Below are 25,607 nucleotides of genomic sequence, written 5' to 3' on the forward strand. Positions count from 1 at the left end.
TTATCGAGTCCAACCCATAACCCAACACAACACCACCATGTCAAACAGACCATGCGTGTGCCATGTCCAGTCTTTCCTTAAACACCTCTCAGGATGGTGACTCATCAAGCAGCCCATTCCAGTGTCTAATCATGTTTTATGTGAAAAACATGTATTCAACATGAATTATTAGGGGAATGTGAGTCAGAATATAGTACCTCTACCAGTATTATATAAAGAAGGCCCATATTAATGAATACAGGCTAGTACAAGCTCTCAGAGTTATTAATAAAATAGTTTTCCAGAGGGGTCAAAAGCAGAAGAGCCAGTAAAAATACTGCTGAAACCTGACTGGTAAGGCAGAAGCAATATACTTAAAAATGAGATGCTAGAAAAGGGTTAGAAGAATTAATAGGTAAATTTGTGAAGAAAATCCTCTTGTTGTTCATCCTAAATTTCCCCTGGGACAGTGTAAGACTAAGTCCTTTCATTGTGTTGCTGGTTATGTCACTGTAATACATATAGACAGAATTTTAAAAATCAATTAGAAAAGTTAATCAAAATAATTAATTAGGGACATTACATAATTTCCAAGGGTTACTTGGGAACCGAGGCTGACCCCCACCTGTCAGGGACTTGCAGAGATAAGGTCACTCCCAAACCTTCTTTTCTCTGGAAAGTTTCCATACACAACAAAGCAATTGTTTTCTCAGTTTTCATGAATGTTAAAACTTAGTGCTTTGCTCCTCAGGAAACAAACAGCCCCATCAGGCTTTCTACCCATAGCTCTCTTCCTTTGAACCTTTTGGGAAGCAGGATATCGTGCAGCTATTGCTTCAACACGTTTTTCAAATTACACATTTTTGATTTTTTCTGTATTCATGTCTATTTCTGCAATTTACATCATGACTTCTAACTTTAGGTTAATGTAAACCACATCTATCTCGTGCCTCCTCTGATTGTGGAGGAGCAGAAAAAGGGCTCCTCTCACCGAGCCAGTCATTAATAAACCTCACAAAGCAGTGATACAACAGCCAGTATTCAATCTGCAAATGGTTATTTATTCTCCTGAAGTCCTGCAGTCATTTCTGTGCTCTGTTAATGTTTATTTGATAATTTGAGGCAAGCTGTCTGTTCTGCATCAAACACTCCATCCAACCCCTCTACTTTTCCAAAGCTCCATACTTTTAATCAGATCAATACACAACCACTAGAATTTTCTTGGAATTATTACCTAGCCAAATATTTGGAACAAAATGGCTGGTTGACTTAACAGAACAACTGAAAGAGAGCATTTTCTCTTAATAATGTAAGAGAAAAACACTTGAAGGAAAGCAGCCATGTTTCTCTCATTGTCCATGGTGGAGTTCTGACCCTGAATGCTGAGGATGGCATTAGAAACTCGAATTCTTTCCTAAATTGGGCATTTTGACTTTTCTATGGACGTTTACATGGCTTTATCTCAGAAAAAAAACTGCATTGACAAGATGTAAATTATTTTAACTGCACGGTGCTGGCACTTTGAGGAGCAGAGAAAGCAGATGTGTGTGTTGTGAGCCCGAGGAGGGTTACACAGGAGCCCTGCTGTGTCAGGAGGGGAAGGGCACTCTCTCCCCAGGACACTTCATGCATTGTTACCTCGGGAAATGAAAGGTATTGGTGGAGATTACAGGGATCTCCCTCTTCATTTTCCTGACAAAGTACAAGGGCCTCTTTGAAGGAGTTCAAAAGACAGGCAGGCACACAGAACTGCAGCAGATACCAGCCTTTACCTCTGAAGAGTTGACTTCAGAGCCTGCTTAAATATACGAGAAGTCGTAACAGATCATTCAGCTATTCAGTAGCAGTTCATGCAGCTCCAGCTCCCCCACCTGCAAACCTCCCAAAGCTCCATGCCTGCCCCAGTTCAGCCACCACGATGTTGTGTGAGTGCTGTGGGGCAGAGGTGTCCTCTCAAAAATGTGATTTGACATCATCTCTGTATGTCACCTCGAACAGCACCAGTTTCCAGGAGGCTTTTGTGACCCCATCCCCTGAAACAAAAGCCAAATGAGATTGAGACAGCATGGCAGCAAGGAGAAAAACGCTGCCCAGGGCTTGGGGGATTCATCTTCCCCATGGAGATGGAGAGCTTAAACCCCCATGGGCCCTGCTGTGGTAAAGAGGATGTGTAGGGGATTTAGGAGTGGCCAGGGGGAGCTGCTGTCAGCCGTAGTCACCAGGGACAGTTTCCATGAGTCCTTCCAAGCTGCTTTAAACCTCCCTGAGATCTGCTCTGACGCTGCACTGGTGACTGTGAGCACTTTCTTTCCTCTGAGAGTAAAACCCCACTGAACCTGCCCCTCTTTCTCTGCACACATCTGCCTCAGCTCCCATGTCATGGTGCCATCCATGGGCTGTGTGCTGGCAGTAACTGCAGGGTGTGAGAGCAGCAGCCAAAGGACTGGAGACATCTGTCTGACTGCTGAAGGGTAAAGGAGCCCCTTTCCCTCAGAAGTGCTGCAATAAAGATGTTACTATTTTTAAAATGGCACCAGTGGAAAAGCAACAAAGGGATTTGTTGTATTTCTGATGAATTCTGGTCTGTTTGAGAGCTCTTTGCAAGAATAAACATCAAGGATCTCAGAAATGTTAACATTTTCAGTGTTTCTGGTTATATACACAGGTTTTGGGTGGTGGGAGTAACAAAACAAAACTTGGACTGTTACTGAAGTCACAGCACAAAATCAATAAGAAAAGGGACCAAAAGTGCCATTTAGGCGTCAAAAGATCTCTTATGTTATCCAAAACAAAGCATACATTAAACCAATAGAGTTATTGCACCAGTCTCTCATTTAATCTTCTAGGATCATAAAAATTTCAATTTCTCTGTGAGACCGTTCTAGCCACACACAGCACTTGGGATTTTTGTGTTTATAAAACAGAACCCACCTCTCCTTTGAAATTGCTTTGGCTCCTGAGTCACCATCCAACCAATCTTGTCCTCAGCAGGCAAACAAGCACATATTTTACAGTCAGTGAAATATTTTTCTTTCAAAAAGGTTACAGAAAACATTTTCTGGACATTTATTCTTTTTATTTCCTTAGTAATAGAAGAGAAGCAATGATTCATATGACTTCTCTATTTCAGTTGTTTCAAAAAAACTGTTAACAAGGCTTCATATTTTAAACGGAAATTTGATCTTTACAGTTTTCCACTAAATGAGACATAAAGGTATTATATGTTAGGTGTTGAAAATAATGAAAGCTATCAGAAGAAGCACAGTTTAAAAGCCTGTCTGTAGAGACTTTATGAAGGAGAGAAACCTAGTGATACATTTGTGTAAAATAATGAACAGTGCAGAACAGGCCAGGCAAGCGTTCCTATTTCTTCTTTATTGCTGATAAAGGAAAGGGGAGAGCTTTTGAAATTGGAAATTCTAATTTTGTTCAGATTTGGAAAGTGAAATGGAAACATAACCATTCAAAGCTCAGAGGAAGAAATCCCTCCAGCTTTACTGCCAGTTGATCACAGAGCAGTATAGGATATCTGCAAGTATCCAAAACCCACTAAAGCTTCCCATGGATAATGCACCCATCTAAAAAACTGTGTCAAGATAATAAAACACAGGAGCTGAACAACTTCCTATCTAAAGAATAAATTCATCACTGTCTAAAAGACCAGGACAAGTTCCCCAAGGCCCTGTGTCACCCTAAGAGTATATTAGAGAGGACTGAATACAGAGCTGGTGGCTGTTGAAGGCAAAGGTCTTGATGAAGTCTGACTCTTCATAGGATCCAGAATATATTTTTTTTAAGTAAACATTTCAGTCCTACTCATTTCTTTCCTCAGGAACATCAGAAATAATGTGTCATTATCCCTGATTAAGCTGGAGCTCTCCCCAGTGAACCAGAAAAATGGTCTTGCCTCAAGAAACAGATTCTGAGTTTTCTCCCACAGTTTATAAGTTGTGTTCTCTATTTACTCCCACAAACCCCTGTGGAGCCCTGAGCGTGGTCTGTCTGTGGCACACTCATGACATCTTCCTGAAATGAATCAGGATAAATCCCTCCTTCCTTTTATGAGCATGTTGATGCTTTTGATCCATGTTGGGTGTTTTTCACTGTTCCCAATGCAGTGTGTTTGCTCAGGTCCCTTTACAACTTGTGAAGTACAGAAATGCGTTTCACTGAATGGGAAATCCATTCATTAATAAGGAGCTGTCCCTTATGAAGGCATCCCCAGGTGGAATTTGAGTGTTCTTTGTGCTGAGCCTGTTCTCTATGACAGGCCTGACTTGGTCTATGTGGTTTGTGAAGGAGAAGCTGCCCAAAGCTCTGGCACTTGAGGGTGCAGCTCTGACCCGAGACTTTGCCAGCAGCAGCAGTGAAGCCTCCTCAACAACAGTGTATGTGATGGGAGGCAGGAAAATCTGCTTCTCACTCCCCACCTGAATGATTAAAAAACTGAGCTATAAAGAGATTAAAAAGAATACCTGAAGATGGAGATCTCCCAAACCCAGTAGAGTCACTTACTGTTCAGCATCCCTGAAAATTCATTACAGTCAGGCATAATTTTTGGGGTGCCCTAAAATACTCTCAGCCCAAGAGCAGGAAACTGGATTGAGATAAATGTCTGTTCCTGTCACTGTGAAACTCCATCTTCCAGCACAGCTGTCACCGAAACAGCAGGACTGCAGGGTGACCCCACACCATAACTTAATTTTTTCTCAGGAATGTAGAGCCAACAAGGAAAGGGAATATTCAGGTCATTTTCCTGACACAATTTGAAGTCTCTGCCCTACAGGCCCACACATCACACACACAGCTGTGCCTTCCCTGGAACAGGCAGGGATTTGGTCACTGTGCAGCTGCAGCAGCAGGGACCCAGGGAGAACAGGATAAGGTTCCTCAGGAAGGCTGAGCCTCACCATCTCCCAGCAGTGCTGGTCCCCACCCCTGCTCAATAAAAGCTTCCTCAAAAGGCTGACAGAAGGTATGGACACAATTTCACTGTGGCAGCAAAGGGCAGCACAGTGCCAGGGGTGAAGGCAAGAGCCAACAGCTTCTCTCCTGCACAGCACAGCTGGTTGTCACAATAATGGAAGAGCTTGACTGGGTAGGGACAGCAGAGTCCTCTCAAAGCTGATCTCAGAATGCAAAATGAACAGGATCCCAGGACCTGGGATCCATGATAAATTCCACTGATTTCTGGTCCCAGAGCAGTGAGACTGTTTTTTCAATCTTGCCTCCAACAAGATAATTAAATACATATTTTTTAGAGAGAGCCACCAGAGCACGCCACTCCTTGCACTTACATCTTCCCCTGGAGATGCAATGAGCAACAGGAGAGATGTGAATCATTTAGTGCTACATTGGAAAGAGCTCATTTACCACTAGAACTTCTCTGGGATATACAGATCACATCTGAATTCCTCCAGAGTCTTGCTCATTCTCCTGCTCTGCCATGTTTGTGAAAACAAGAAGTCTCAGGTGTGCTGTCCAGTGTCATGTCTGAGGTATGTCTGGGATGCTGAGTGTTGCACCAGGGCTGTACAGCCAGAGCACAGCTAGGAGAGAAATGCTCCTCCAGTGGAAGCTGCTGGCTGACACCACACTCCTGCCCTGGGACAGGTACCACTCCAGTGCCACTCCAGCAAGGAGGCATTTTGCTTGAAAACAATAACCAGCTCCAGCTGTCAAGTATAAAAGGTGCAATCCTGGCCTCAGATATTCATCTGGTTTCAAACAGAGCAAACTGAGTGGACAATCAAGTACTCACACAGTGACATTCACAACAATTGTATCTCCTGGTGTTTTGAGCAGGGTAATGCCATTACTCAGCACAATGCTGTAATCTTGGCTCCACTCTTTCCACTGAAGGAGAGAACATCAAAGCTTTAACATCTGCACCTCCTGCCTGGTATCTGTCTCCTGTCTCTCTCCTCTCCCCTCCTGTTCCCTAGTCCATTTTAGCTGAAATCCTTGCCTTATCGCATCCAGCAGTTGTCTGATCAGTGCAGGAATTAAAAGAACTTGGAGCTGCATCTTGGCTTGCATGACAGCATTTCTAAATGTCTGCAAGTCTCTGGCAAGCAGAACTTGGTGCCAGGGTCTCTTTTCATGTAATGCCTTGGGGTGACTTGGCATATTCATCACCCTGGAGGGTCCCTGAACAGACATTCAGTAGAACAGTTTGCACAGAGAGACACAGGCAAGCTGCCTCCAGCCTTCAGAGATCCACTGTCTCAGAGAGGTTTTGTGGACTATGAGGTAGGATGATAGCCAGGAATGAAGTCCCATACTCCATGCTTCCTTCCAACAAGCACTGACTCTGATAATATACTGCAGGAAAGTCCCAGCAAAATAATTTCCTTGTCACACTGTGGGGCTGCACCCGTTTATTAATGCCCAAAGGCATCTATCTCATATTTATTGGCACAATGACCTGAGAATAGAAGGAATGAGCTCTATATAGCATTGTAGTAACCATGAAACTCAAGAAGTCCTAGATGTTATAAAAGGGCTATAGACATCCAAGAGAGTTTATTAACCAGCAAATTGAGCTACCCCAATGCCTACAGTAGAACAGAGATAGGGATTTTATAATCAAATAGACTGATAAGGGTGCACACCCTTGTAACTCTGGATTGAAAACATCAAATCTGCACTGCATTACAGTCACTGAAACAACAATGTTATATTAAATTCTGTTTAAGAACTTCATTTGTGACTTGCTTTCATAGATCATCAGTTATCTGAATGCAGAACTGAAGAATTTTTGCCACAGGAGTGGTTTTTAAGTGGACACAGGGAAAGGTGTGCATGCAAGGGAGTTTATTAATTTATTTCTCCTAAGATGGTGCAGGGCACCAGAAATATCAGAATACATGGTAGTGTGACCAGACCTGATGAGAGCATTGTAACAAAGGAGAAATATGTGCTGAGAATCAGAAAGCAGCTGCTCATCATCTGTGGAATGGCCCCATAAGGATCCAAGGGGAATCCATAACTTGAAACAGAACTTGAAGAGACAAAACAGTAATGAGTGCGCTGGAGGACACAAAGAGTTTGTGTCCCAGCTCTTCCATTTGTCAGGACACCCCTGGAGCTGCTGCCATGACCATTAGTGATTGGTAATGAGAAGTCTCAACAAGAGAAAAAAACGCTACTGAAAAATTCCAGGCACTGTCACCACTAAAAACCCTCCCACACCTTGATTCACAAATCACTACTTTTTTGAGTGTCTGGAATAAATATTTACCCCTGAGAATTGAAAATTTGCTTTTCTCTGAGTATTTAGCAGCACTTTCCAATAAGATCTGCCTCCTAGATTCCCAGCTGATGGCAACACACTCGTTGTAAGATGTGTTCAATGACAATGGCTTTTGCTGCAGCAGCACAGATGACAGGATTTACAAGCCTCTGGGTGCTGCACTTGTCCTGCCTCATAGAAGAGGAAAGCAAAGCTCAGCAGTTTAAGGTCAATTCATCAGGGATTTAACAAAACTGGAAGAGAGAACTAGCTGAAAAAATTATACTTTCTATCCAGAAGGAAATATAATGTAAGTCCTGCTCTTCAAGGGAAGGTGGAAGAAGTAGCAATTAAAGATTGCCTGAACTTAATTAATTAAAGGAGCTACACAGGACAGTGAGAAGTGACTGCTGCACTCACAACAGGCATGAGGAGTGCAGAAAGGTGAAGGCAGCACAGTAAATAGTCCAGAGGTTGACTCAGAGACAATTTGTGAGGTTCCTGAGGAAAAGCACGTTTGGACATGATCACTGTGGCCTCCTGTCACTTGTGTCCCTCTGTCCTAGAGAATCATGGTTATGCCACACACATGAGGCAACACCCACAAAGGGAAAAGTGAAAAACTCAGCATGACTGGTGCAACTTGTGGGGAAACTTTTGCCTTATAATTGTTTTCACCTGTGAGGGCTTGAACAATGCAGCAAATGCTGCTGCTTTTACTGGTGTAGAAACAGCCGTGGATGAGTCAGAACATGGAAATAGCTCAGCTGACAGGGAAACAAAGGGCCTGGGCTCCTGCCATGGTGTAGAGGCAGTCACTGTGTTTGGAGAAGAGTAGTTCCCAATTGTGCATTCCAGCATACAGAACAATTGCTCAGAGAACCCAACATTTCTGCAGGACCTTGTTACCTCCTTCAGCCCTTTTGTTCTCTGCAAAACTTCCTTCCAGAGACACTTTAACCCAAACTGGCACATTCCTTTCCCTTTTTCAAAGTGCTTGCAGGGCTTTTTCCCCACTCAGCTCAAACTCCTTAATCAGCTCATTTTTCTTCTGCTTTTCTACCCAGTACACACTGGGAACGACAAACTTGAATATTACTTTGCACTCTGGACAGGACTTGATGATGGATTTCTTGAACTACTTGGCACATCTCCACTGCCAAATGCAGGACAAGAAGTGTGAGTGGTTGCAGTTGGAAGGGATCCCAAACCTCCTCTCAGAGGCTGGTGGTTTCTCACACAGCACTTCCACACAGATGCTGCACACCTTGACCTGAGAGGCTTGGAAAGCAAAGGCCTTCTCCATATCAAGCCCAAATGTTGCCATGCACATAACCTTGTGATCTTTCCTCTGTTCTTGGTTGAAAGGGTGAAGCATTTGCTGCCCACATATCTCACCCACGACAGGCAGCACTCTCCCAAGTGCCACATTCCCCCCCCATGTATGGACACAGCTGCTCCCTGTCACCACAGGAGCTGCCAGTCCACTGCAAATTGCTTCCAAGTGGTGATGGGGCTTCACTTCCAGATGTTATTTTGGTCACTGCAGCACAGCACCGCTCTGAGGGCACTGGGCTTCTGCTGCTCTTCACTCCAGCCACACAGATTTCTGTCCCTGAGCCTCCTCTTGCTCTGTGCTCCCTGTGGTGGTGGGACCACACTGGGGGGCAGTGGGGAACTGTGAGCCTCATCTGATCACACCTGTACCAAGCACTGTAGGCACACTGTCCCTTCTGGTGGTACTGAAGATGGTGGAGGATTTACTTGTAGGCAAATCATGTGAGAACACACACTTGTTCACCTCCCAACACACTCTCTGCACATGGTACCTGCGCATCACCTGCTCTGTGCTCATTGTGGCAGCACACTGCCTGGCCCCTGCCCCCTGACTTGTGGCTGTTGAGCACAGAGAGTCCAGAGGACAATGGCAAGAACAACCAGAGGTACAGCAAATGAGCCCTGCAAGGAGGTACAGAAAAAAAATTATTTGATTTAGTCTGGAGGAAATGGAAGAGATGCAAGATGATACCCTTCAAACAGGTGAAAGTGCAGTATAGAAGGTAATAAACTATCATCTGTGTCTGCCAGGGAACAAGAAATGATAGGTTGCAGAAAGGGAGATTTATTGGTTACAGTTAGGAAGGGCTCACATTAGTCTGTGTGGGGAGCAGGTGAAACACCATCACAGGAGCCTTGGAAGAGGTGAGACACCCTGTGACCAGAAATGGTTTAGCCAAAGAAGTTCCATCTCCTTCACATTTATTTCCTATGATCTTTTGTTATACTATGCACATGATGAAAATGCCCCAGAACCTCTCCCCACTCTCTGGGAGACCTGAGCAGTGCTTTAATATCTGTGCCTCAGAGAGAGGCTCTTGCCAGGCTGTTCCAGCTGCTTGGGCTGCACTGAGATCAGCTCCTGTCCTTTTAATGACGTAATTAGAATAAACCAGGATTCCAAATGAACTACTGAGTATTAACAACCCAGCTGTCATTGATTTTACATGAAGCCAACTGGAATTTCACAGGACAGACTGCAGTGCCAGGCAGACCTTACAAGGACTGCAATAAGACATCTTTGCCCCTGTAGCAATCTCTTTCCTTGAAGCAACAGACCATTTCAATCAGTTCTTGCCATGGTAGCTTTGTTATCTGACTTTTACTTAATTGGTTACTGCAGGGTTGTCTTGGAGACTTAAGATCTGCTCTTTGAAACCACTGGATTCTTATATGCAACCTAGCAAGAGAAATAGGATTTCACACAGCAAAGTTGTCAGTAACAAAGCTGGACCAAAAATGCTGAACCATTGCATAAATGCATTATCTGGTGTCCAGCAACACAGCAGTCTGCTGAGCTCAACCTTGGAGATTGGCTCCCAGCAACTGAAGCCCTAAATTATTATTTTAATAATCATGTCTGAACTCTTGTCTGAAGTCAACTGCCACTACAGAAGGCAAGTCCAACTTTACCCTGGCCTTGTTGCCTGGCTTTGCTATCCCTGTGTGTGCACTCACCAGCCCTCAGGTTTGGTTGCCCCCTCCCCAGTTTTCACATCCAGATCTCTTGCTGATTCCTCTTTTGAAGGATTTTGTTTCTGGCGCTCCAGTCTTGGCTGACAGGAGTGCAGCCATGGTGTGTGCTGATTGCAGCTGGCAGGTGGATTAGAGCCCATTCAGATGGCTGTGAAATGCCTCTGCGAGACAGAAATGGCAGAACAATGGATTATTTCACCATGAAGAGCCCAGAAACTGATGCAGACAGTCACGTGGAGGAGACAAGCTGAGGAGCATGAAGACATAAAGCAATTTTTGCTTCCAGAAGCCCCACGAGATCTTTCCAGCTCAAAGTTTTGGAGATCTGCTGCCAGCTCCCTTCCTCCTCACCTAAGCTGGTTGATTTCTCTGAGGTACAGGATGTTCTCAATTTTTTCCAAAATATGTGGGAGCTACAGTTGCCAAGTAACAAAACCTCATCATTCTTTTCCTGAAATGCATAATTCCTCATTTCTCGGTTTCATGGAATGGACAGATGAAGCTGTGATCAATGACACTTGTTCGCTATCAGGATCATTTAGACTCCAATCTTGCCCCTGGATAGATCTATTGGATAGAGAGTTCAGGGTGAGGAAGGGATCTGACTGCCCTTTTGTCTCTCATCTTCAAAAACAAAACTGAGGATGCATTTCACGATTCACTGAACCGACTCAGTGACCACTGTAATGAGATTTCATTAAGAATTAAGAATACAGCAACACTGCAGCTAGGGAGAGGCAGCCTAACATATTTTTCAAGAGATGTCCTTCCTCCTCACCTACTGAAAAGCACTCATATGATCAATCCCAAGCAAGGTCAGAACAAAACTGATGCATCCCATTCCTTCACAGGAACTGGGAGCAAAATTCAGCTCATTGTAATATTCGTGGAACTAAAGGAGATCCGCAGAAGGACAAACAAGATGATGAGAGATGAAGAAACTGGCTTAGGAGATGTGAATTGAACCAGGAGAGAAGAATGCTGAAAAATGAGGACAGCAGCAAGATTTGTAAAAGGAAGAAGGCCCTAGGTTCGGCTGGTTTTGGAGATGAAGCTCTGGATCAGCTGCTGTTCAGGAAGCCCTGGAACCAGCAGGCATTTGCTGAATCTAATAGGGGCTTGGTTTTAACAGATAAAAAGAAGTGCTTTTTCACATTGTGCAAGTGAGCTTCTGGAACTGGCCGCCCTGGGAAGCAGACAGAATTGTCAGAGTCAGGCAGCAATTAGACAAAATCACAAGCAAAAAGCCTAGACATGGTCACTAAATGCCCTAGGCAGGGATGCCCACTTTAACATAGCTGATACAACAATTGTGGCTGTTGTTAGAGGAATGAGGGGAATGGACCACTAAAGTGGCCAAGCATGTGTGCTTTCCCTAAATAGCATCTTTTATTGCCTCAATCTGCAACAGAGTACTGGACATGATGGATCCAGGTTTGCTGTTATTTCTTACTTGTCTCTAATTTGATAGAGGCTCTGTTCTTCCTGCACCATGGCAGAGTTCATTCCCCTTTGATCCTGCTCCCAATAAAGCCAACAATCTACTCCAGCTTACATAAGGAACCTTTCAACCTCCAGATTTCATCCAAGGGTTCATCTTCTCCTGAATATCTTGAAATCTAATTTTCTTCTTCTTTCCACACACCAGCAAGAAGCACCATGTGGCTGAGCTGCCTGTGAATCTTGAAGATGAGCAGTGTCTGAAAGTTTGTGACACATTAGCAGAGCGACACGGTGACAACTCCATGTCTGTGCACGTCAATAAGCTAGTTATAAACAAGAGGGTTTCTCCTCTAATGTTCCCAGTCCTTGCTACCACACTGGAGAGGACTGGACTAATGAAGATTTCCTCCTGTGAGCTCCATGAGGCATGTGCACTATTCCTTCTGAACTCATTATAGCAAACAGAACATACAGCAGAAAAAGCTTTTTTTTTTTTTTGCTGGCTGTAAATCATGAGTGACACTAAAGTATTGCTATTAGCAGGAGAAAAATGCTTTCCTCCCCCAACCTCATCCAGCCCTGTGTATGTACAACACTATGGCAAAGGGTGATGGGGTGTCTGGATGGAAAATTAAATAGAGGTTGTGTTGTCTGAAGATAAATTGGTACCTCCCTTGACGTGAGTGACTTTGTCTTTTTCTGATTTGTCTTTTAACTTAAAAAACACTGAGACTAGAGATAAGGATGAGCTTTAAAACCCTAGCCTTTGTCCCCTCCCAGGCTCTCCTGAACAAGTCCTGTCTCTGAAATGAGCTCAAAATGAAGATAAATGTTCTGGCAGTAATATGCAATATTATTTTTGGCATTTGAAGAATCCCAAGCTAGATAAGGGAAAACTGAAAGGAAAACAAAGCTCTGTTTTTTTCAAATGCAAGCGACCAAATTCAGCTTGCCCACATGAACCCAGAATCCTTTATTTTTCTTTCCAGATTATTGCAGTAATTCCTGATTTTCACCAGAGTAGCTGATTATGGGGCCTTATTTAAAACCCAGCATATTCAGAGACCCTGGTGGAATCACACAATAACACATCTGAAAGACAAAGGCATGAGAAGGCAGTGCCAACTCCCAGCTCCTGCCCAAAGGCTAATTTGGTTTTGGACTGTGTTAGCTGTAACAATGATAAGATTAACACCTGATATCAAGGGAAAGGATGAACTGTCTGAGACCTCCTTCAGCAGCACAGAACTCACTCCAGCTCCTCTGGCACATTAGCATATGTTAGAGGAATGGCCTCTTTCCTGGACTAGTGTGTATTTCCCTATAGAGCCTTTGTGCAAAGCTCAGAGCAGTGTTTCTGCTGATACAGTTGTGGGTATGTTGAATAAAACATGTGCCATTTGACATTGTTTGCTTGGGCTTCCATGGAGAATGGGAGAGGGCACCTGTTACTGTAAGGCAGAGAGCCATGAGAGGCTGAATCTGGCCTTTCCAGGAGCAGGATGAAGCGCAGGCAAATGCAGGAGCATGTCATGTTTTTGATTCTGAGAGAGCCCTGACCAAAGGACACAGCTGACCCTGCATTGATTGAAGTGCCAGCCGAATATGTTACCTTAACACAAGGAAAAGTAAAAAGTGAAAAGCCAACAATACAAACCTTTGCTCTCTGTACGTGCATTGCCTCATTACAGACGAGTATGCTTTGGAAATTAAATGGGAAGAGATTTTCAGAATAAGCCAAGTGTTTTAGAGGCAAAATTTCTAGTGCTTAGAAAGGCTCCTGTGTCCAAAGGACAGCCTGTGCTCTGCAAATTTCAATGTGCTTTGTCAAGACTGGAAGTTTGATAAGAGACTCTGGTTCTCAAGAGCTCTTAGGGCATCCTGTTCTAAGGAACAACAGCTATTGATGCTGCTGGTTTTAAACTAAGAAGTTGTCACATCTCAGCTGTTCTTGGATTTGACTGGCATGTGAGGAATGGTGGCATGGAATAGCTAGAGGCATTGCCACCTGTTGTGTCTACTCAAAGTTAATAATTTTCTAGGCAATTAAGAACTGTGCAGTGGTACATTTTATAATACAAGATTTGTATGATGTGACCAGAAGGAGCATCCTAGCATAAGAAATAGGATGCTTCTAAAGGAATTCAGAATCTCACTCCTAAAAGCTGTGAAATATTCTCAGGTCAGTTCAGAGAAGCAGCATATTGAGAAGGATGTCAGCAAGAATCAGGAAGAGCCCTAGGGGAAATTCGTTTGGCCACCAGGTACAACACTGTCTCCTAGATAAGCTTTGATGAAACACTTGTTCATTTCATTTCTGTCACGGTGTTTCCACTCTGTAATGAAATGCCTCATCCCTGGCAGCTGTTGTGCCGGTGACAGGACTCGTTCTGTCCCACGTCAGTGACATCAGGGCCAGCTCTGCAGACAGGAGAGTCCCTGGCCAGGCAGTCACGGATGTGCCTTTGGCAAGGAACAGGCAGTGGGAAGATGACTCCAAGATTATCTGTAAGTACTAAAGGACGTGCCCTTGACACCCCAGAGTAGGGTCATGCCCTGCTCTGAGCCCTAAATAGTTCAAAAGCTGAAAGAGCTGCCAGTCTTTGGTTTCACTGAGCTGATCATGGCAGTAAGGCCATCTTTAGCAGGGTATTAATATTTGGGGAACCTTCATCTCCAAGGGATTTCTGTTTCATGGAAACAAACTAATTCTTGTCTTCTATGCAGTCACAATATTCAAAACATACTCTTTATCTACTCTGACACCCTTTGTTAAGCAGCTTTGCTTCCTTGCTGGCACCTTCTCTTTTTCAGTTTGGTACTGGACACTAAGGATCCTTTCCCTCAATAGAGGCATCACAGTTTTCCACAGGAATACACATAGTATGCACCACTAAGAGCTGGTTTCCTTGCCAGCAGTGGGTGTGCAAGGTTGTAACTTTTTCCAATGGCAAGGAAAAAACAGCAAGCTCACTGGCACAAATCTATCAGTGAAGCTGCACAAGTGTATTAAACAGAGCTTTCTGTTTAAGAGCTTTGCTGTTACCTTTCAAGTAAATAGTTTCTCCTTCTCAGTTTGCTCCAGCATAAAAATGCCTCTGCCCTGTACATGCCACTGCCAGTATTTCTTCTTTAAAACTTGGATCTATTTATTTATTTATCCATATTTAGTTTAAAAGTCTGGGCTCAAAATTAAACAGTCATTCATAATGTCATTATCTGCCTTGCTCTGCAGTTAGATACTGTGTGTGGTGTCACAGGACAAAACCTTTGGCAAGGCCTCTAGAAGAGCAATTTAGCTCCTCATCCATCTTGCCTGGCAGCATGATTGGCTTCCAAGCTTGCACTGCTAAATTTGTTATTTTACTCTGACTTATATTATTGAGTGTTAAATCACTTTCTGAAGTGTTTATTGGTAATAGTTGAATTCTTTCCACCCATTTGAACTACGTTTAAAACATAAACATTTCCTTGCATCTTGGAGCTTGATGGAAAGGTGGGGAGAGTTCCTCAGGAGGATGGGCAGTAGAAATTACCAGCTCATTAAGTAGGGACAGAATTTACCAGTGCTGTGGAGGAAAATATCCTCCCCTTTCCATCAGGATGGAACAGGAAACTCCCACTGCCACTCCACAGCACTCACATGAGAAAGGCTAACTTGTGTCTTGGTTCTCCCATCATGTCTTGGCCTGTCAGGAAGCAGATGAGCTGTTAACTGGAACACCAGTGAGTTCCTGACAGGATCCTTGTAGATCCTGAATCTCCCTGGGCAGAAGGCCAGGCTGTGACCTGCAGGGCCAGGTGCTGAGAGGTTATTAGGCACCAACATGCCCAAGCTTTCAAGTGTGATGCTTCCAAGTGTCAAGTGTGGTCTGCAGCCCCTCCCTGGCACTGAGGTCTCTTGGGAAGGAACCAGAAACAACTCTCTTATACCTATTTAGGAAAATGGAGCAGAGAGCAGAAATAAACAAAGAGCTTAAAACCTACTGTGGCAGTTAGAAGCTGAGCTGGAGAACAAAGGCCAGAGGCAGGTCAAGCTAGAGAGAAGGCAGAATTTCAAATAATCCCTTTGGCAATTGATCTCTTGAGGACCCAGATGTGACAGCCCAGCAGCCTGATCCAGCCTGGTGTACTCAGTATTGCAGGTCCTCTTACCTCTTGCCCGTGCTTCAGTGAAGACCTACAAATCAAAATTTTTCTTTTAATTTTATTTTTCATGAGGAGATCTGTTGAGTCTCTTTCCTGCATCTAGGAGTTGCTTTCCAATCTGATGAGCACTGACTTTTAGAGATGACACCAAGATCACAGTAGCAATCAAGACTCCTTTGATGGCAGAGCTAAAAATACACTCCCCAGCTGACAGAAGCCTTCAGGAGGAGAACATAGAGTTTGGTTTGAAAGAGCACATCTTCCTTAGTCTCCATGTCTTCTGCCAGAGGACACCAAATCTGTGAAAACCATGCAAGCAGGTTACATCTGAAAGGAAGCACCCATATACAGACCTACACTACCTTCAGCCTCAGCAAGGGGAAAGCTTTGAATCCTCTGAGTGCATTGGAGAATGGTTTCATTGGCAGTTTTTTGTCTCTCTGGTCATGTTGTCAAGTTATTGCATGGCAGGGGCCACATCTTTAGCTGCTTGCCCTTGACAATCCCTTAGGAAAGGGAAGATCTGGGACAGCTGATGGACAGGACTGAAACTGAACCTATCTGCTTCCTCTCCTGCTCTCCTCCCTGCTAATCCCAGGGTGCTGGCACACAGGCCCTGGCTAATGAGGCATTCCCAAAGCCCTGCTCCTGCACTTGGAGAGGAGACTGTGGTAAGTAGTGCCACTGCCACCTCCTGGGCTTTGGGAGCACTTGAGCACATCCCGTGGGTTGCAAATGCAGATTTACGCAAATGTTGGGCAAGAGAACATGGATTGCCCAGCTTCAATCTGTGCCAGCCCTCTCTCTCCCCAGGTCAGAGGAGTGATGGCACTAACAAGCAGGTGCTTGCAGAACAGAGTGCAGGTCTCCCTCCCCTTGGAGGCATTAGCTAAGATGGATCATTAAGGCTTTTGGGTAGGAGACGTACAGATGAACAATCACACACAATATCAGCTCCACATTTGTAATGTGTAATGTGTCAGGGGGTAAAAGGTTGAGCAACCCACTTTGGCAAATGGAAATAGCAAGAAGGGTGTATTTTTCTGGCTAAATAAAAGCCTTCTCTGTGTGTTATTTTTTCTTGTGTCTCCATGCATAACTTGAACGCGGCGAAAGGAAAAATTAATTTATTTGCTCAGACAAAAATACACCAGATTTATTGTTTTGAGAGATACAGGGGGTATTTCGTATTTCTACATGGCTGCTGTGGCTATAATTGGCAGCACAATGTTCTGTCAAAAAAAAGGCTTTCACCCAAGAATGTCTCTGGGCCCAGCCAGCCTCAATCCTGGAGGTGATGTCCCATCCCTAAACCTCTGTGGGCAGTGCTCCATTGCCAGCAGTCTGTTTGATGCTCCCATTTAGGGTGTTGGCCCTGAAGATGTAAGACCTCCCCCTAACTGAGCCTTCAGTGTGGATGCTCTCGGGCTTGTTCTGGCAACGGAAGAACATAAGGAATCCATTCCTGTAGTTCTTGTTCATCCATCCATAGAGCAGGGGGTTGACAAACGTAGAGCACATGGCCCCAACGTGGAAGACAGTGTACAGGAGTTTGTACTCGTGGAAGATAAGAACCAGATCAAGATCAATGGCAAGCTGGAATATGTGGAAGGGGAGCCAGCAGACTGCAAACACCACAACCACCATCACGAGCATTTTGGTCGTCTTCCTCCTCCGGCACTGGTTTTCATTCCTAGAAGTGGGACTGACATGGTTTTTCAGCTTGAACCAGATCCTGGTGTAGGCATAACAAATAATGGCAAGAGGAAGAACATACTGCAGGAGGAGCATGGACAGACTGTAGATGGTGGCATCTCTGTTGTTAGCAGAGGGCCATTTTTCTGAGCACACAGCCATTTTGAGGTTAATGGACGGGATTTCCTCGTACCGGTACTCCCTGAAGATGGCCAGGGGCCCTGCTAGGACAGCTGCTGCCAGCCACATGACAGCTATGATGGTGAAGCTGAGCCTCTTGGAAATCCTGCTGTCCAGGTGGAAAACAATGCAGCGGTACCTGTCCAGGGCAATGACAGTCAGGGTGAGAGTGGACACGTGGACACTCAGAGCTTGAGCATAAGGAACCAGGTGACAAAGGACAGCTCCAAACTTCCACTCGTCCAGCAGGGTGTACACCAGGGTGAAGGGCAAACAGAGTGTGTCCACCATCAGGTCTGCCAGGGCCAGGTTAGCTATGAAGAAGTTGGTGACAGTCCTCATGGTCTTGTACTTCACTATGATGTAGATGACCAGGGAGTTGCCTATGAAGCCCAGCAGAATGATGAGGGAGTAGGCAGCAATCAGGATGACCTGGACCCCCAGGATCTTGGTGCTGTCCATCATGACACTGCGGGACCCAGAGAGAGCCTGGGTGGGAGTGACAAAGTCCTTGGCAGGCCAGCCCTGTGACAGCTTCTCATCTAATGCTGTCTTCTCCATGGTGAATGAGCTGTTGGCTTCCTCCAATGGGCCCATGCCTGGCCTGAGACTTTCCATAAGGAGGAGAAGGGGGTCTGGAACACAGACATAGCAGAAGTGAGAGCACAAGTTGCACTCATCTTGGATGAGATTTACTCACCTACAAAAATTCCCTAACACCTTAAGAACAAGTAAAGGAAAGAAACACAGCACTCTCAAAGTCAAGGTGTTCTCCACCTCCCTGTGACAATTTATTTATTTCCAGATTGCACATCAGGTTTTTTTCTGTTTCTTATTTCTCACCTCTTCAGGTGAAAATATCTGTCTCCCTTGCCTCTGCATAAGTCTCTGCCACTGCTCCTGCTAGTGATGGTACCACCCAATCCACCCAGCACTGTCTGCTCTCCCTCCCAGTAATGTGGGTAGCACAGCTAATGCCATCTCATGAGCCTCTCTCTGTGATCAAATGTGTCTCACAGCCATTCCCTGGCCCTCATTATCAGGCTCTCAAGGCCCTGTGGAACAACTTGACAAACCAGTTTTCTTCTTCCTTCTCCTGCCAGTCTCAGGGTTCCCAGGCATCAGGCAATCCTGTCTGCCTTGCTGGCTTTGAAGGGCACAGGCACCCAGCCAGGCAGGTGTGTCCCCATCACAGGAGAGGGAAGTGTGACAGCACTCAGAGCACAGTTACAAGTCCTAAGGAAGGAGCTGCTGGACAGTGAGACCCATGAACCTTATGGCAAGGAGACACATCCACCATCCTCTGCTTTCTCCAAGGATTCAGTGAGTGGCTCATATTCCTTTATAGGATTTTTGAGTCTAGATTATGATTGTTACAACGGTACAACAAATCATGTATTTAGGATTTGGCCCAATCTGAAGAGGGTCCAGGTGATTATAAATTATAAGTTGAATTATAAATTCTATATTACTTAGGTGATTATAAATCATAAATTATTCATAAATTCTGCATTTTGCTATTTGTAGATTATACTAGGTTGATTCTCTTTGTAGAAATCTTGTGCTGTTTCAATCATAAATTCAGTTGTATGCTAATCATAATACCCTGATAAAGAAACAAAGCTTTAACTGTCATCATGATTTAGAGCCATCTCCTTTCTGCCCAGGATCCCTAAAAGAACCTCTCTGTCCCTCTCAGTGTTGGTGACACCCAAGCATCCTCTGGCTTAGCAGAGGAGGGAGCTCCTACAGGGACATGCATGTGCAGGGCATAAACCCCTGAAGCTGTGACCAACCTCCCACAGAGCTGCTGCTGAGCATCAGGCACAGAGAGGCCGAGACCCACAGCCCCAGCATCCCTCAGCCTCCTGCCAGTGGGGCTCAAGGGCCTGTGTGGCAAAACATTGTGTTTTCTCTGAGCTGCAGAGAGGGAAATGCCCTTTCACTAAGGGAGGGAGGCAAAGAGCTTAAATGAAGTGAGAAATAGAGGCAGACTGCTGGGTATCTTCTCAGGATCCTTGAGGAAGGAACTGGGTTTGTCTCAGAAAAGATGTGAGCACTGCTGGGTGCTGGTGGGCTTCCTGCAAGTCCCATGCAAGCCAGCCTGTCCTTGGGAAGGGAGAATGCTTTGCAACTGCATTTCCACCTAAGCTAAAACATCTGCTTGTCCTGTCATCCCTCCTCAGAGCAAGGGTTGTGATTCCCTGCAGGAGCTGCTCCCAGGGATCTGCCTGGCCAGCTGCAAAGCCAGGACCCTGCTGAGGCCCACAGAAGAGCTGCCTGCACTAAAACCAGCCCTGTTGGACCCTTTCCCTCTCCGTGCCCAGTGCCTGCCTGACATCTCACTCTGCAGACTGATTTGTGCCAGTGCTTCCTGTAAATGAGGTTGTTGGGTTCAGACACTCTGAGATAGGGGACACCATGTAGCTGCTGCTAGGAGGGTAAGAAGCAGAGGAAAAACCGGGTGGATGTGCTAGGGTCAGGGTTTGTTTGAGGGTGATCTCAGACCTCCAGACCTCCACAACACCCCTGCCTTGGAAAGACCAAAGGGAAGCTCAAGTTTCTAAGACAGGAGAGAGGAGCTCAGAGCTGTGCCATACAGTGGTGCAGGGGAAAGCAGAGCAGGGGAACAGGGCCCTGGGAAGGTGGCACAGGCACAGCCCCTTGGCTGACACCCATGCCCTGAGCAAACCCCACTGCCAGGAGAGCAAGTTCTGGGGACACTTTCAGTGACTGCACTTTCCCTGCTTGCCACTTATCTGGGATTTAAACCTTCTGGATTGTCCAGCATTATCACTTGTTATTGTCTTTTCTGTGGCTTGCCTGTTCCATTTATCTTCAGCACCAACTGCTGGCACCAGGCCAGTGGACACTCCCTTCTCTTTTTCTCCATCTCATCCACCAACTGGCTGCCAGTTCCTGTGCTCACATCTCAGCCCATTTCCCTTTGCTGGAGACTGGCAGCTGCCCACCATCTGAGAGGAGCCAGGAGCATCATGGCTGCTGGAGCTCTTTCACTTCCCAACAAAATGGCCTTAATGGAGTCACTATTTGATTTTGTTTGTTTTGTTTTTTTCTCCAAAGGGGAACTATTACAAATCAATTAAGACATTTTAATTAAGAGACAAAATTATTATAATAAATGTTCCCACTCCAGGGGCTGCCTGGAGGTCGCTGGGATGCTGCTAGGAGGGGACTGAGGTCTGTTCCAGCAAGTAATGGGAGTACTGGCACATGTGTAGGCTGCTGTCAGGCCCCATGCCTAACAGGCCTGCCAGACTAGATGAAAAATCCTTGGAGCTGAGAGCAAACTGTTTTTGGGACAAGACAGCAGCAGGAGAGACCAGGAGGAGGCAGAAGCACTATCCAGGTCCCTTCCTCTGTGCTGAGTTGTCATGAAAGGATGCAGAAACAGAGTGCTGCCTGTTTCAAGATAACCCTTAAGGGAGGACAACACAATAAATGGGGATATGGAGGTTAACCAGCCTGCCAGACACAACACAGCACATCCATGAGGGCTTGGGCAGAGCCCAAGGTTTCTAACTCCAGCCTCCTGGATTCACCAGCAGAGAGGACTCTGCATCTCAGCATAAAACCTGAACATTGATATCAGGAACTGCATGAAAATGCAAAATGTGACTGATGGAGGGGAACGAATTTTATCTTCTCTGTGCAATGGGCAGGTTTCAGGACAAACAGCAGCTCTGGATGATTTCCTGAAGCCAAAGCACAGACAGAAATTATCCCAGCTCCTTCTGTCTCCAGTGAAGGGATGATTGCCTTGCTATGATACTCCAGCAAAAGAGAAGACCCTCTGAGCAGCCCACCATCTGCTGCAGCTTTGTAAGTTATCTATCCAACTGAGGGCCACTGCTGCAGAAACCTCATGGCATCAGACACTCACTGCCACCCAGAACTGCTCCTGGGGACCCCAGTGTACAACTGGCACTGGGAAACAAAGTGCAAGGATGAGGAACCACAAAAACACCAGAGAGTTCTTATGGGTCCTCACACTAAGTATTTTCATGTCCCAGCCTAGCTGGAGCCATGGAAGCCTCTGAAGGGGACAGGGCAATGAGGATGCCATAATCACCCAGCTCAGGACAGGATGAAAAAGGAGGTGGTGAGATCTGTTTGGCAGGCATACATGCTTTCTCATGGGAATTTATCCTACAGAAAGCAGGGGGGAGCAGTGCAGGGCCCTCTGCCCTGCGGGATGTGCCATGGGAGCAGAGCAAGGCTGGCTGGGACACAGGGTTCAATGGGTGACACTGAGATGGAGACACACCAGTTGCTGGGGCTGCAGAAAGGAAGAGGCAGCGTGGTGGATGGATCCTGGTTAACCTGGGGAATCTGTTACCTCCTGAAATTATGGAGTCTGGGATAGGTGAGACAGTGGAGCAGAGGGAAATAACAATTCAATGACAGAACAGAGAAAACACAGTATCCTGCTTTGGGACAGACCAGAAACTCTGTAGGTGGAATGCATCTGCAGCAGGACTATAAGAGGATTTCCCTGTTCCAGGACTAACATGCAATGGGTGCTGAGAAAAAGCAAACACTGATTTTTCCTCCTCCATATCCCCTCTGCATCTCCCTCTCTGAGGACCCTGATCTGTGGCAGAGAGCCAAGTGCCAGCAGGGTGTGCAGCCCCAGCACGGAGGAGATGACAGGTTTGTGCCAAGCCACGAGGAGGCAGACTCAGGAGAGATCAGGATTGCTCAGACAGCCTCACCTGCACCTCTGGAGCTGGATGTGCCCGGGTTCTGCAGCATCCTGGAGCTCTCCTGACTGCTCTCACTCAGCATCCTGCTTCCCACACTCCCTGCTTCTGCTCAGGGATCTTTCAAAACTCTCCTGTCAGTATTCCCTTTGCTTTCTCTATTCCAGCTCTCAGGGCTGTTAGTCCCCAAATCCAGTTTCCCACAGATTCTTGGACCTTTTTTGCCTGAACCATCTGGCATGGACAAGACCTGGCCCCCTCTCAGCCCTGCTGCTCAGATGAGCCCCCCTTGACCCACCTGCAAAGGCCAGAGCTTCCTCCTCCTCCTCCAGGAGCCGAGCTGCTGACTGCAGTCACTGCCTCATCGCTGGCCAGGACGGAGCGCTTGGTCCTCTCCGCTCTCTGGAAGTCAACCTGTGGCAAAGGAGTGAAAAGCACTTTTGTGCAAGTGTCCTCGGAGAAGAGAGGAAGTCAGGTGAGGATCTGGGCTGCTGGAGAGTGTTTCATGGCCAGGAGAAGCTCTGGCATCCCTCCCTGAGCAGGCTGAGCCCCTGTGGCAGGGTGACTGACAGCCCTGTCTCACGAAGCTGGATGCTGCCTTGGCTCCTGAATGAGAGAAAGGCAGAGAGCGTGTGTTTAACAAACAGCAAGGGAAAGGGGGAGGGAGCCTGCTGCTGCTGTTTATACAGTGTTCAGCCACTGAGGGGCTTCTTGCATCGAGCACAGAGAAGCTTTGCCACCACATCCAGTTTCCTCTCCAGAGAGAAGCGCTGGGAGCTGGAGCTCTGCAGGCTCCCCATCCATACCACGGACCTGGGCAAGTGTTGTCTGCCCTCACCCCACAGCTGCCCCATCTCCTCAAGATTTGAACTCACAGTCATGTCCAGAGGGGGATCTCCCCTGCAGCAAGGGCTCTGCAGGTCCTGCAGCTCAGCAGAGCTTTCACAGGCCTCCCTCCACCCTCCTCTGTCCCAGTGTTTGCACAGGGCTCGGAGCAATATGCAGCTTTGGGATGGGACTCCTGAGATACACACAGAAGTAATGCTAAAAAGTTTTAGCCACTTTACAGGGGCTTGGTCTGCTCCAGAGCCAGATTCATTGTGGATGTGGAAACCACATGAGTGATTTTTAATTTTAGGATGCTCAGCACTGTCCACACACCTGAAGTAAGAAAGAGGGAGGGACAGAAAAGCAGCATCCTCGTGTCCAAATCTGCAAAAGGAAAGCACTCTAAAGCAACACAGGGAAGAGATAAGCACAGATAAGCCCCACCTGTTCAAAGATTTTGCCCTCAAGAAGTTGTGTATTCTTAGCACAGGATTTCCAACTCAGGCAATGTGTGAATTTGTAGCTTACCTGAGCTGGGAGATGCTCCCAGAGGCTGAGGGGAAGGACAGCTCTCCTTGGCTTTGAGTACCTCCAGCTGGAATTCTATCAGAGAAGTCTTGCTCTTTACCCCCACAGTGAACTTTGGTCTCCTTTGCTTTGTGAGAATGGAAACAGGGAGGCTTTTCAAGCACCCCTTTGTGCCAAAAATTCACAATACACCAGGAAAAAGAAAACATTTTAATGGCTCAGCAGAAAAAGAGGAATGAGAACATTCCTGACATCACATGGAAAGTGACACTTGAACCCAAGACTTGGACAAGAGTCCTTATGAGTCCCATCTTCCCCCTCATCTCTCTGTCTCCCCTTCAGAAGGAAAGGACTAGGAATGAAATCCACCAGCTGTGCTAACTGGATTTTTGTGGGAGTTTCATGTTTTCTCCCCCCTCATTTCCCCTAAGGCTGTTGATTTAGCTGCTCAGGAAAACTGGGAGTGGAGGGAAGCAGGACAAGACAGAACTGCTTGGAGAGAGCCATTGCTGTGTCCCAGGGGGTGCAGAGAGGGAAGGAGCAGCAGTGAGTGGAGCATTCTGCTCCCCTGTTCCCAGTGCATGGATACTCCTCCTCTCCAGGGTCCTCAGCAGTGGATGGTTGATTTCAGCTCAAGATTATTTTTTTCCCCTCCTTTCTCTTCTGTGTGAGATTTTCCTTGCTTGTTCCCCAGATTCCTTTGCCACCACTCCCCATTTTTCTCTTCCCAGGGCTGAAATGAGATGCTTGGGGAGAAGGCAGTAATTGACAGGAGAGAAATTTGTGCAGCCTGAAGCTGTGAACCTTCATCAGGACCATGGGGTGAATTCCTGTCGTTTTTGGCACGTGGTCTTTGCTGGATGACATCAAATGCAAGCTCTTAAATCATGGATGAGTCAGTGCAAGTCCCCAGGATGTCCTGTCCCACATCTCAGGGGTACAGGGGAGCACCAAAACCCGCTGTGCTCCCAAAACATCACCTCAGCTCTTCAACCAGACAGAGCAAAAAGGTGCAGCTGAGCCCTCAGCACTCCTGGACTGCCATCCCAAATGGCACCCACCAATCTGGAGTTTGGTCCCACCCCTGGGTGCTGCCCAGCCCTGTCCCTGGGGTCAGGCTCCTCTGACAGTGCCACAGACAGGGCTGCCTGCCAGTCTGCCTAAGCTCACCCACCACAGCAGAATTACAGCAGCAGGTGCAGCTCAGCCTGGCTCCCTCACAGGGGAGGGACACCTGGGGGCTGCAGTGCCAGACCCTGTCACTCCTGGTGGGTTCAGAGGAGCAGTGGTGGCACAAACTGCAGCACCTGAACACCAAACAACCTCCCCACACAGCTTACAGATCCCAAAGCAGCTGAGGGTCTTCCCAGCCCCAACCAGCAACACTCTGAAGGAGGAGGATGGGGAATACAAAGATGGTGCCTTGCATTGTGCTGGGGTGTGGAAGCTGTGCAGCCCCGAGCAGAGATGCCAGGACCCACTGCATGCTCTGTTGTCACCTCCAGCCTGGGGTATTCTCACACACAGGCTGGATACCCACAAATGCCTGCATGGGTGTCCCAGGAGCCTCATGTCCTTCCAGACACGATGGGATCATTCAAAGATCTTTGCAGCTCAAAAGCCTTTCCCAGTGGTTGGGCTTTTATTAGGAGTGAGTCTGCTCACCCGTGCTTCTGAGAAATACAACAATGAATTTTGTGCTCCAGGGAGCAAAAATGATGTCAAAAGGCTGAGAAATGGGGCAGAGAAGAGAGCTGTCTTTTGGCCTGTAATCTGCTGTGCCTCTGTGAGCAGGCAGGTTCTCAGTCTGACCA

The 25,607-nt window shown here is 46.5% G+C and overlaps 1 protein-coding gene and 1 pseudogene across 1 annotated transcript; both read right to left on the reverse strand.

Moving 5' to 3' along the window:
- Nucleotides 1–5,736: 5,736 nt before the first annotated feature.
- On the reverse strand, nucleotides 5,737–9,068 carry LOC135453868 (E3 ubiquitin-protein ligase makorin-2-like; annotated as a pseudogene).
- A 7,906-nt stretch (nucleotides 9,069–16,974) lies between these two features.
- On the reverse strand, nucleotides 16,975–23,058 carry LOC135453701 (neuropeptide Y receptor type 2-like). The gene is made up of 2 exons (XM_064724998.1): nucleotides 22,736–23,058; nucleotides 16,975–18,348 (listed from the first exon to the last, which is right to left on the reverse strand). Exon 2 carries the CDS (start codon nucleotides 18,329–18,331, stop codon nucleotides 17,147–17,149), a length of 1,185 nt encoding a protein of 394 aa, XP_064581068.1. The 5' UTR covers nucleotides 18,332–18,348; nucleotides 22,736–23,058; the 3' UTR covers nucleotides 16,975–17,146.
- Nucleotides 23,059–25,607: the final 2,549 nt, after the last annotated feature.

This window comes from Zonotrichia leucophrys, chromosome 13 (assembly GCF_028769735.1).
Source record: "Zonotrichia leucophrys gambelii isolate GWCS_2022_RI chromosome 13, RI_Zleu_2.0, whole genome shotgun sequence".
NCBI lineage: Eukaryota > Metazoa > Chordata > Aves > Passeriformes > Passerellidae > Zonotrichia > Zonotrichia leucophrys.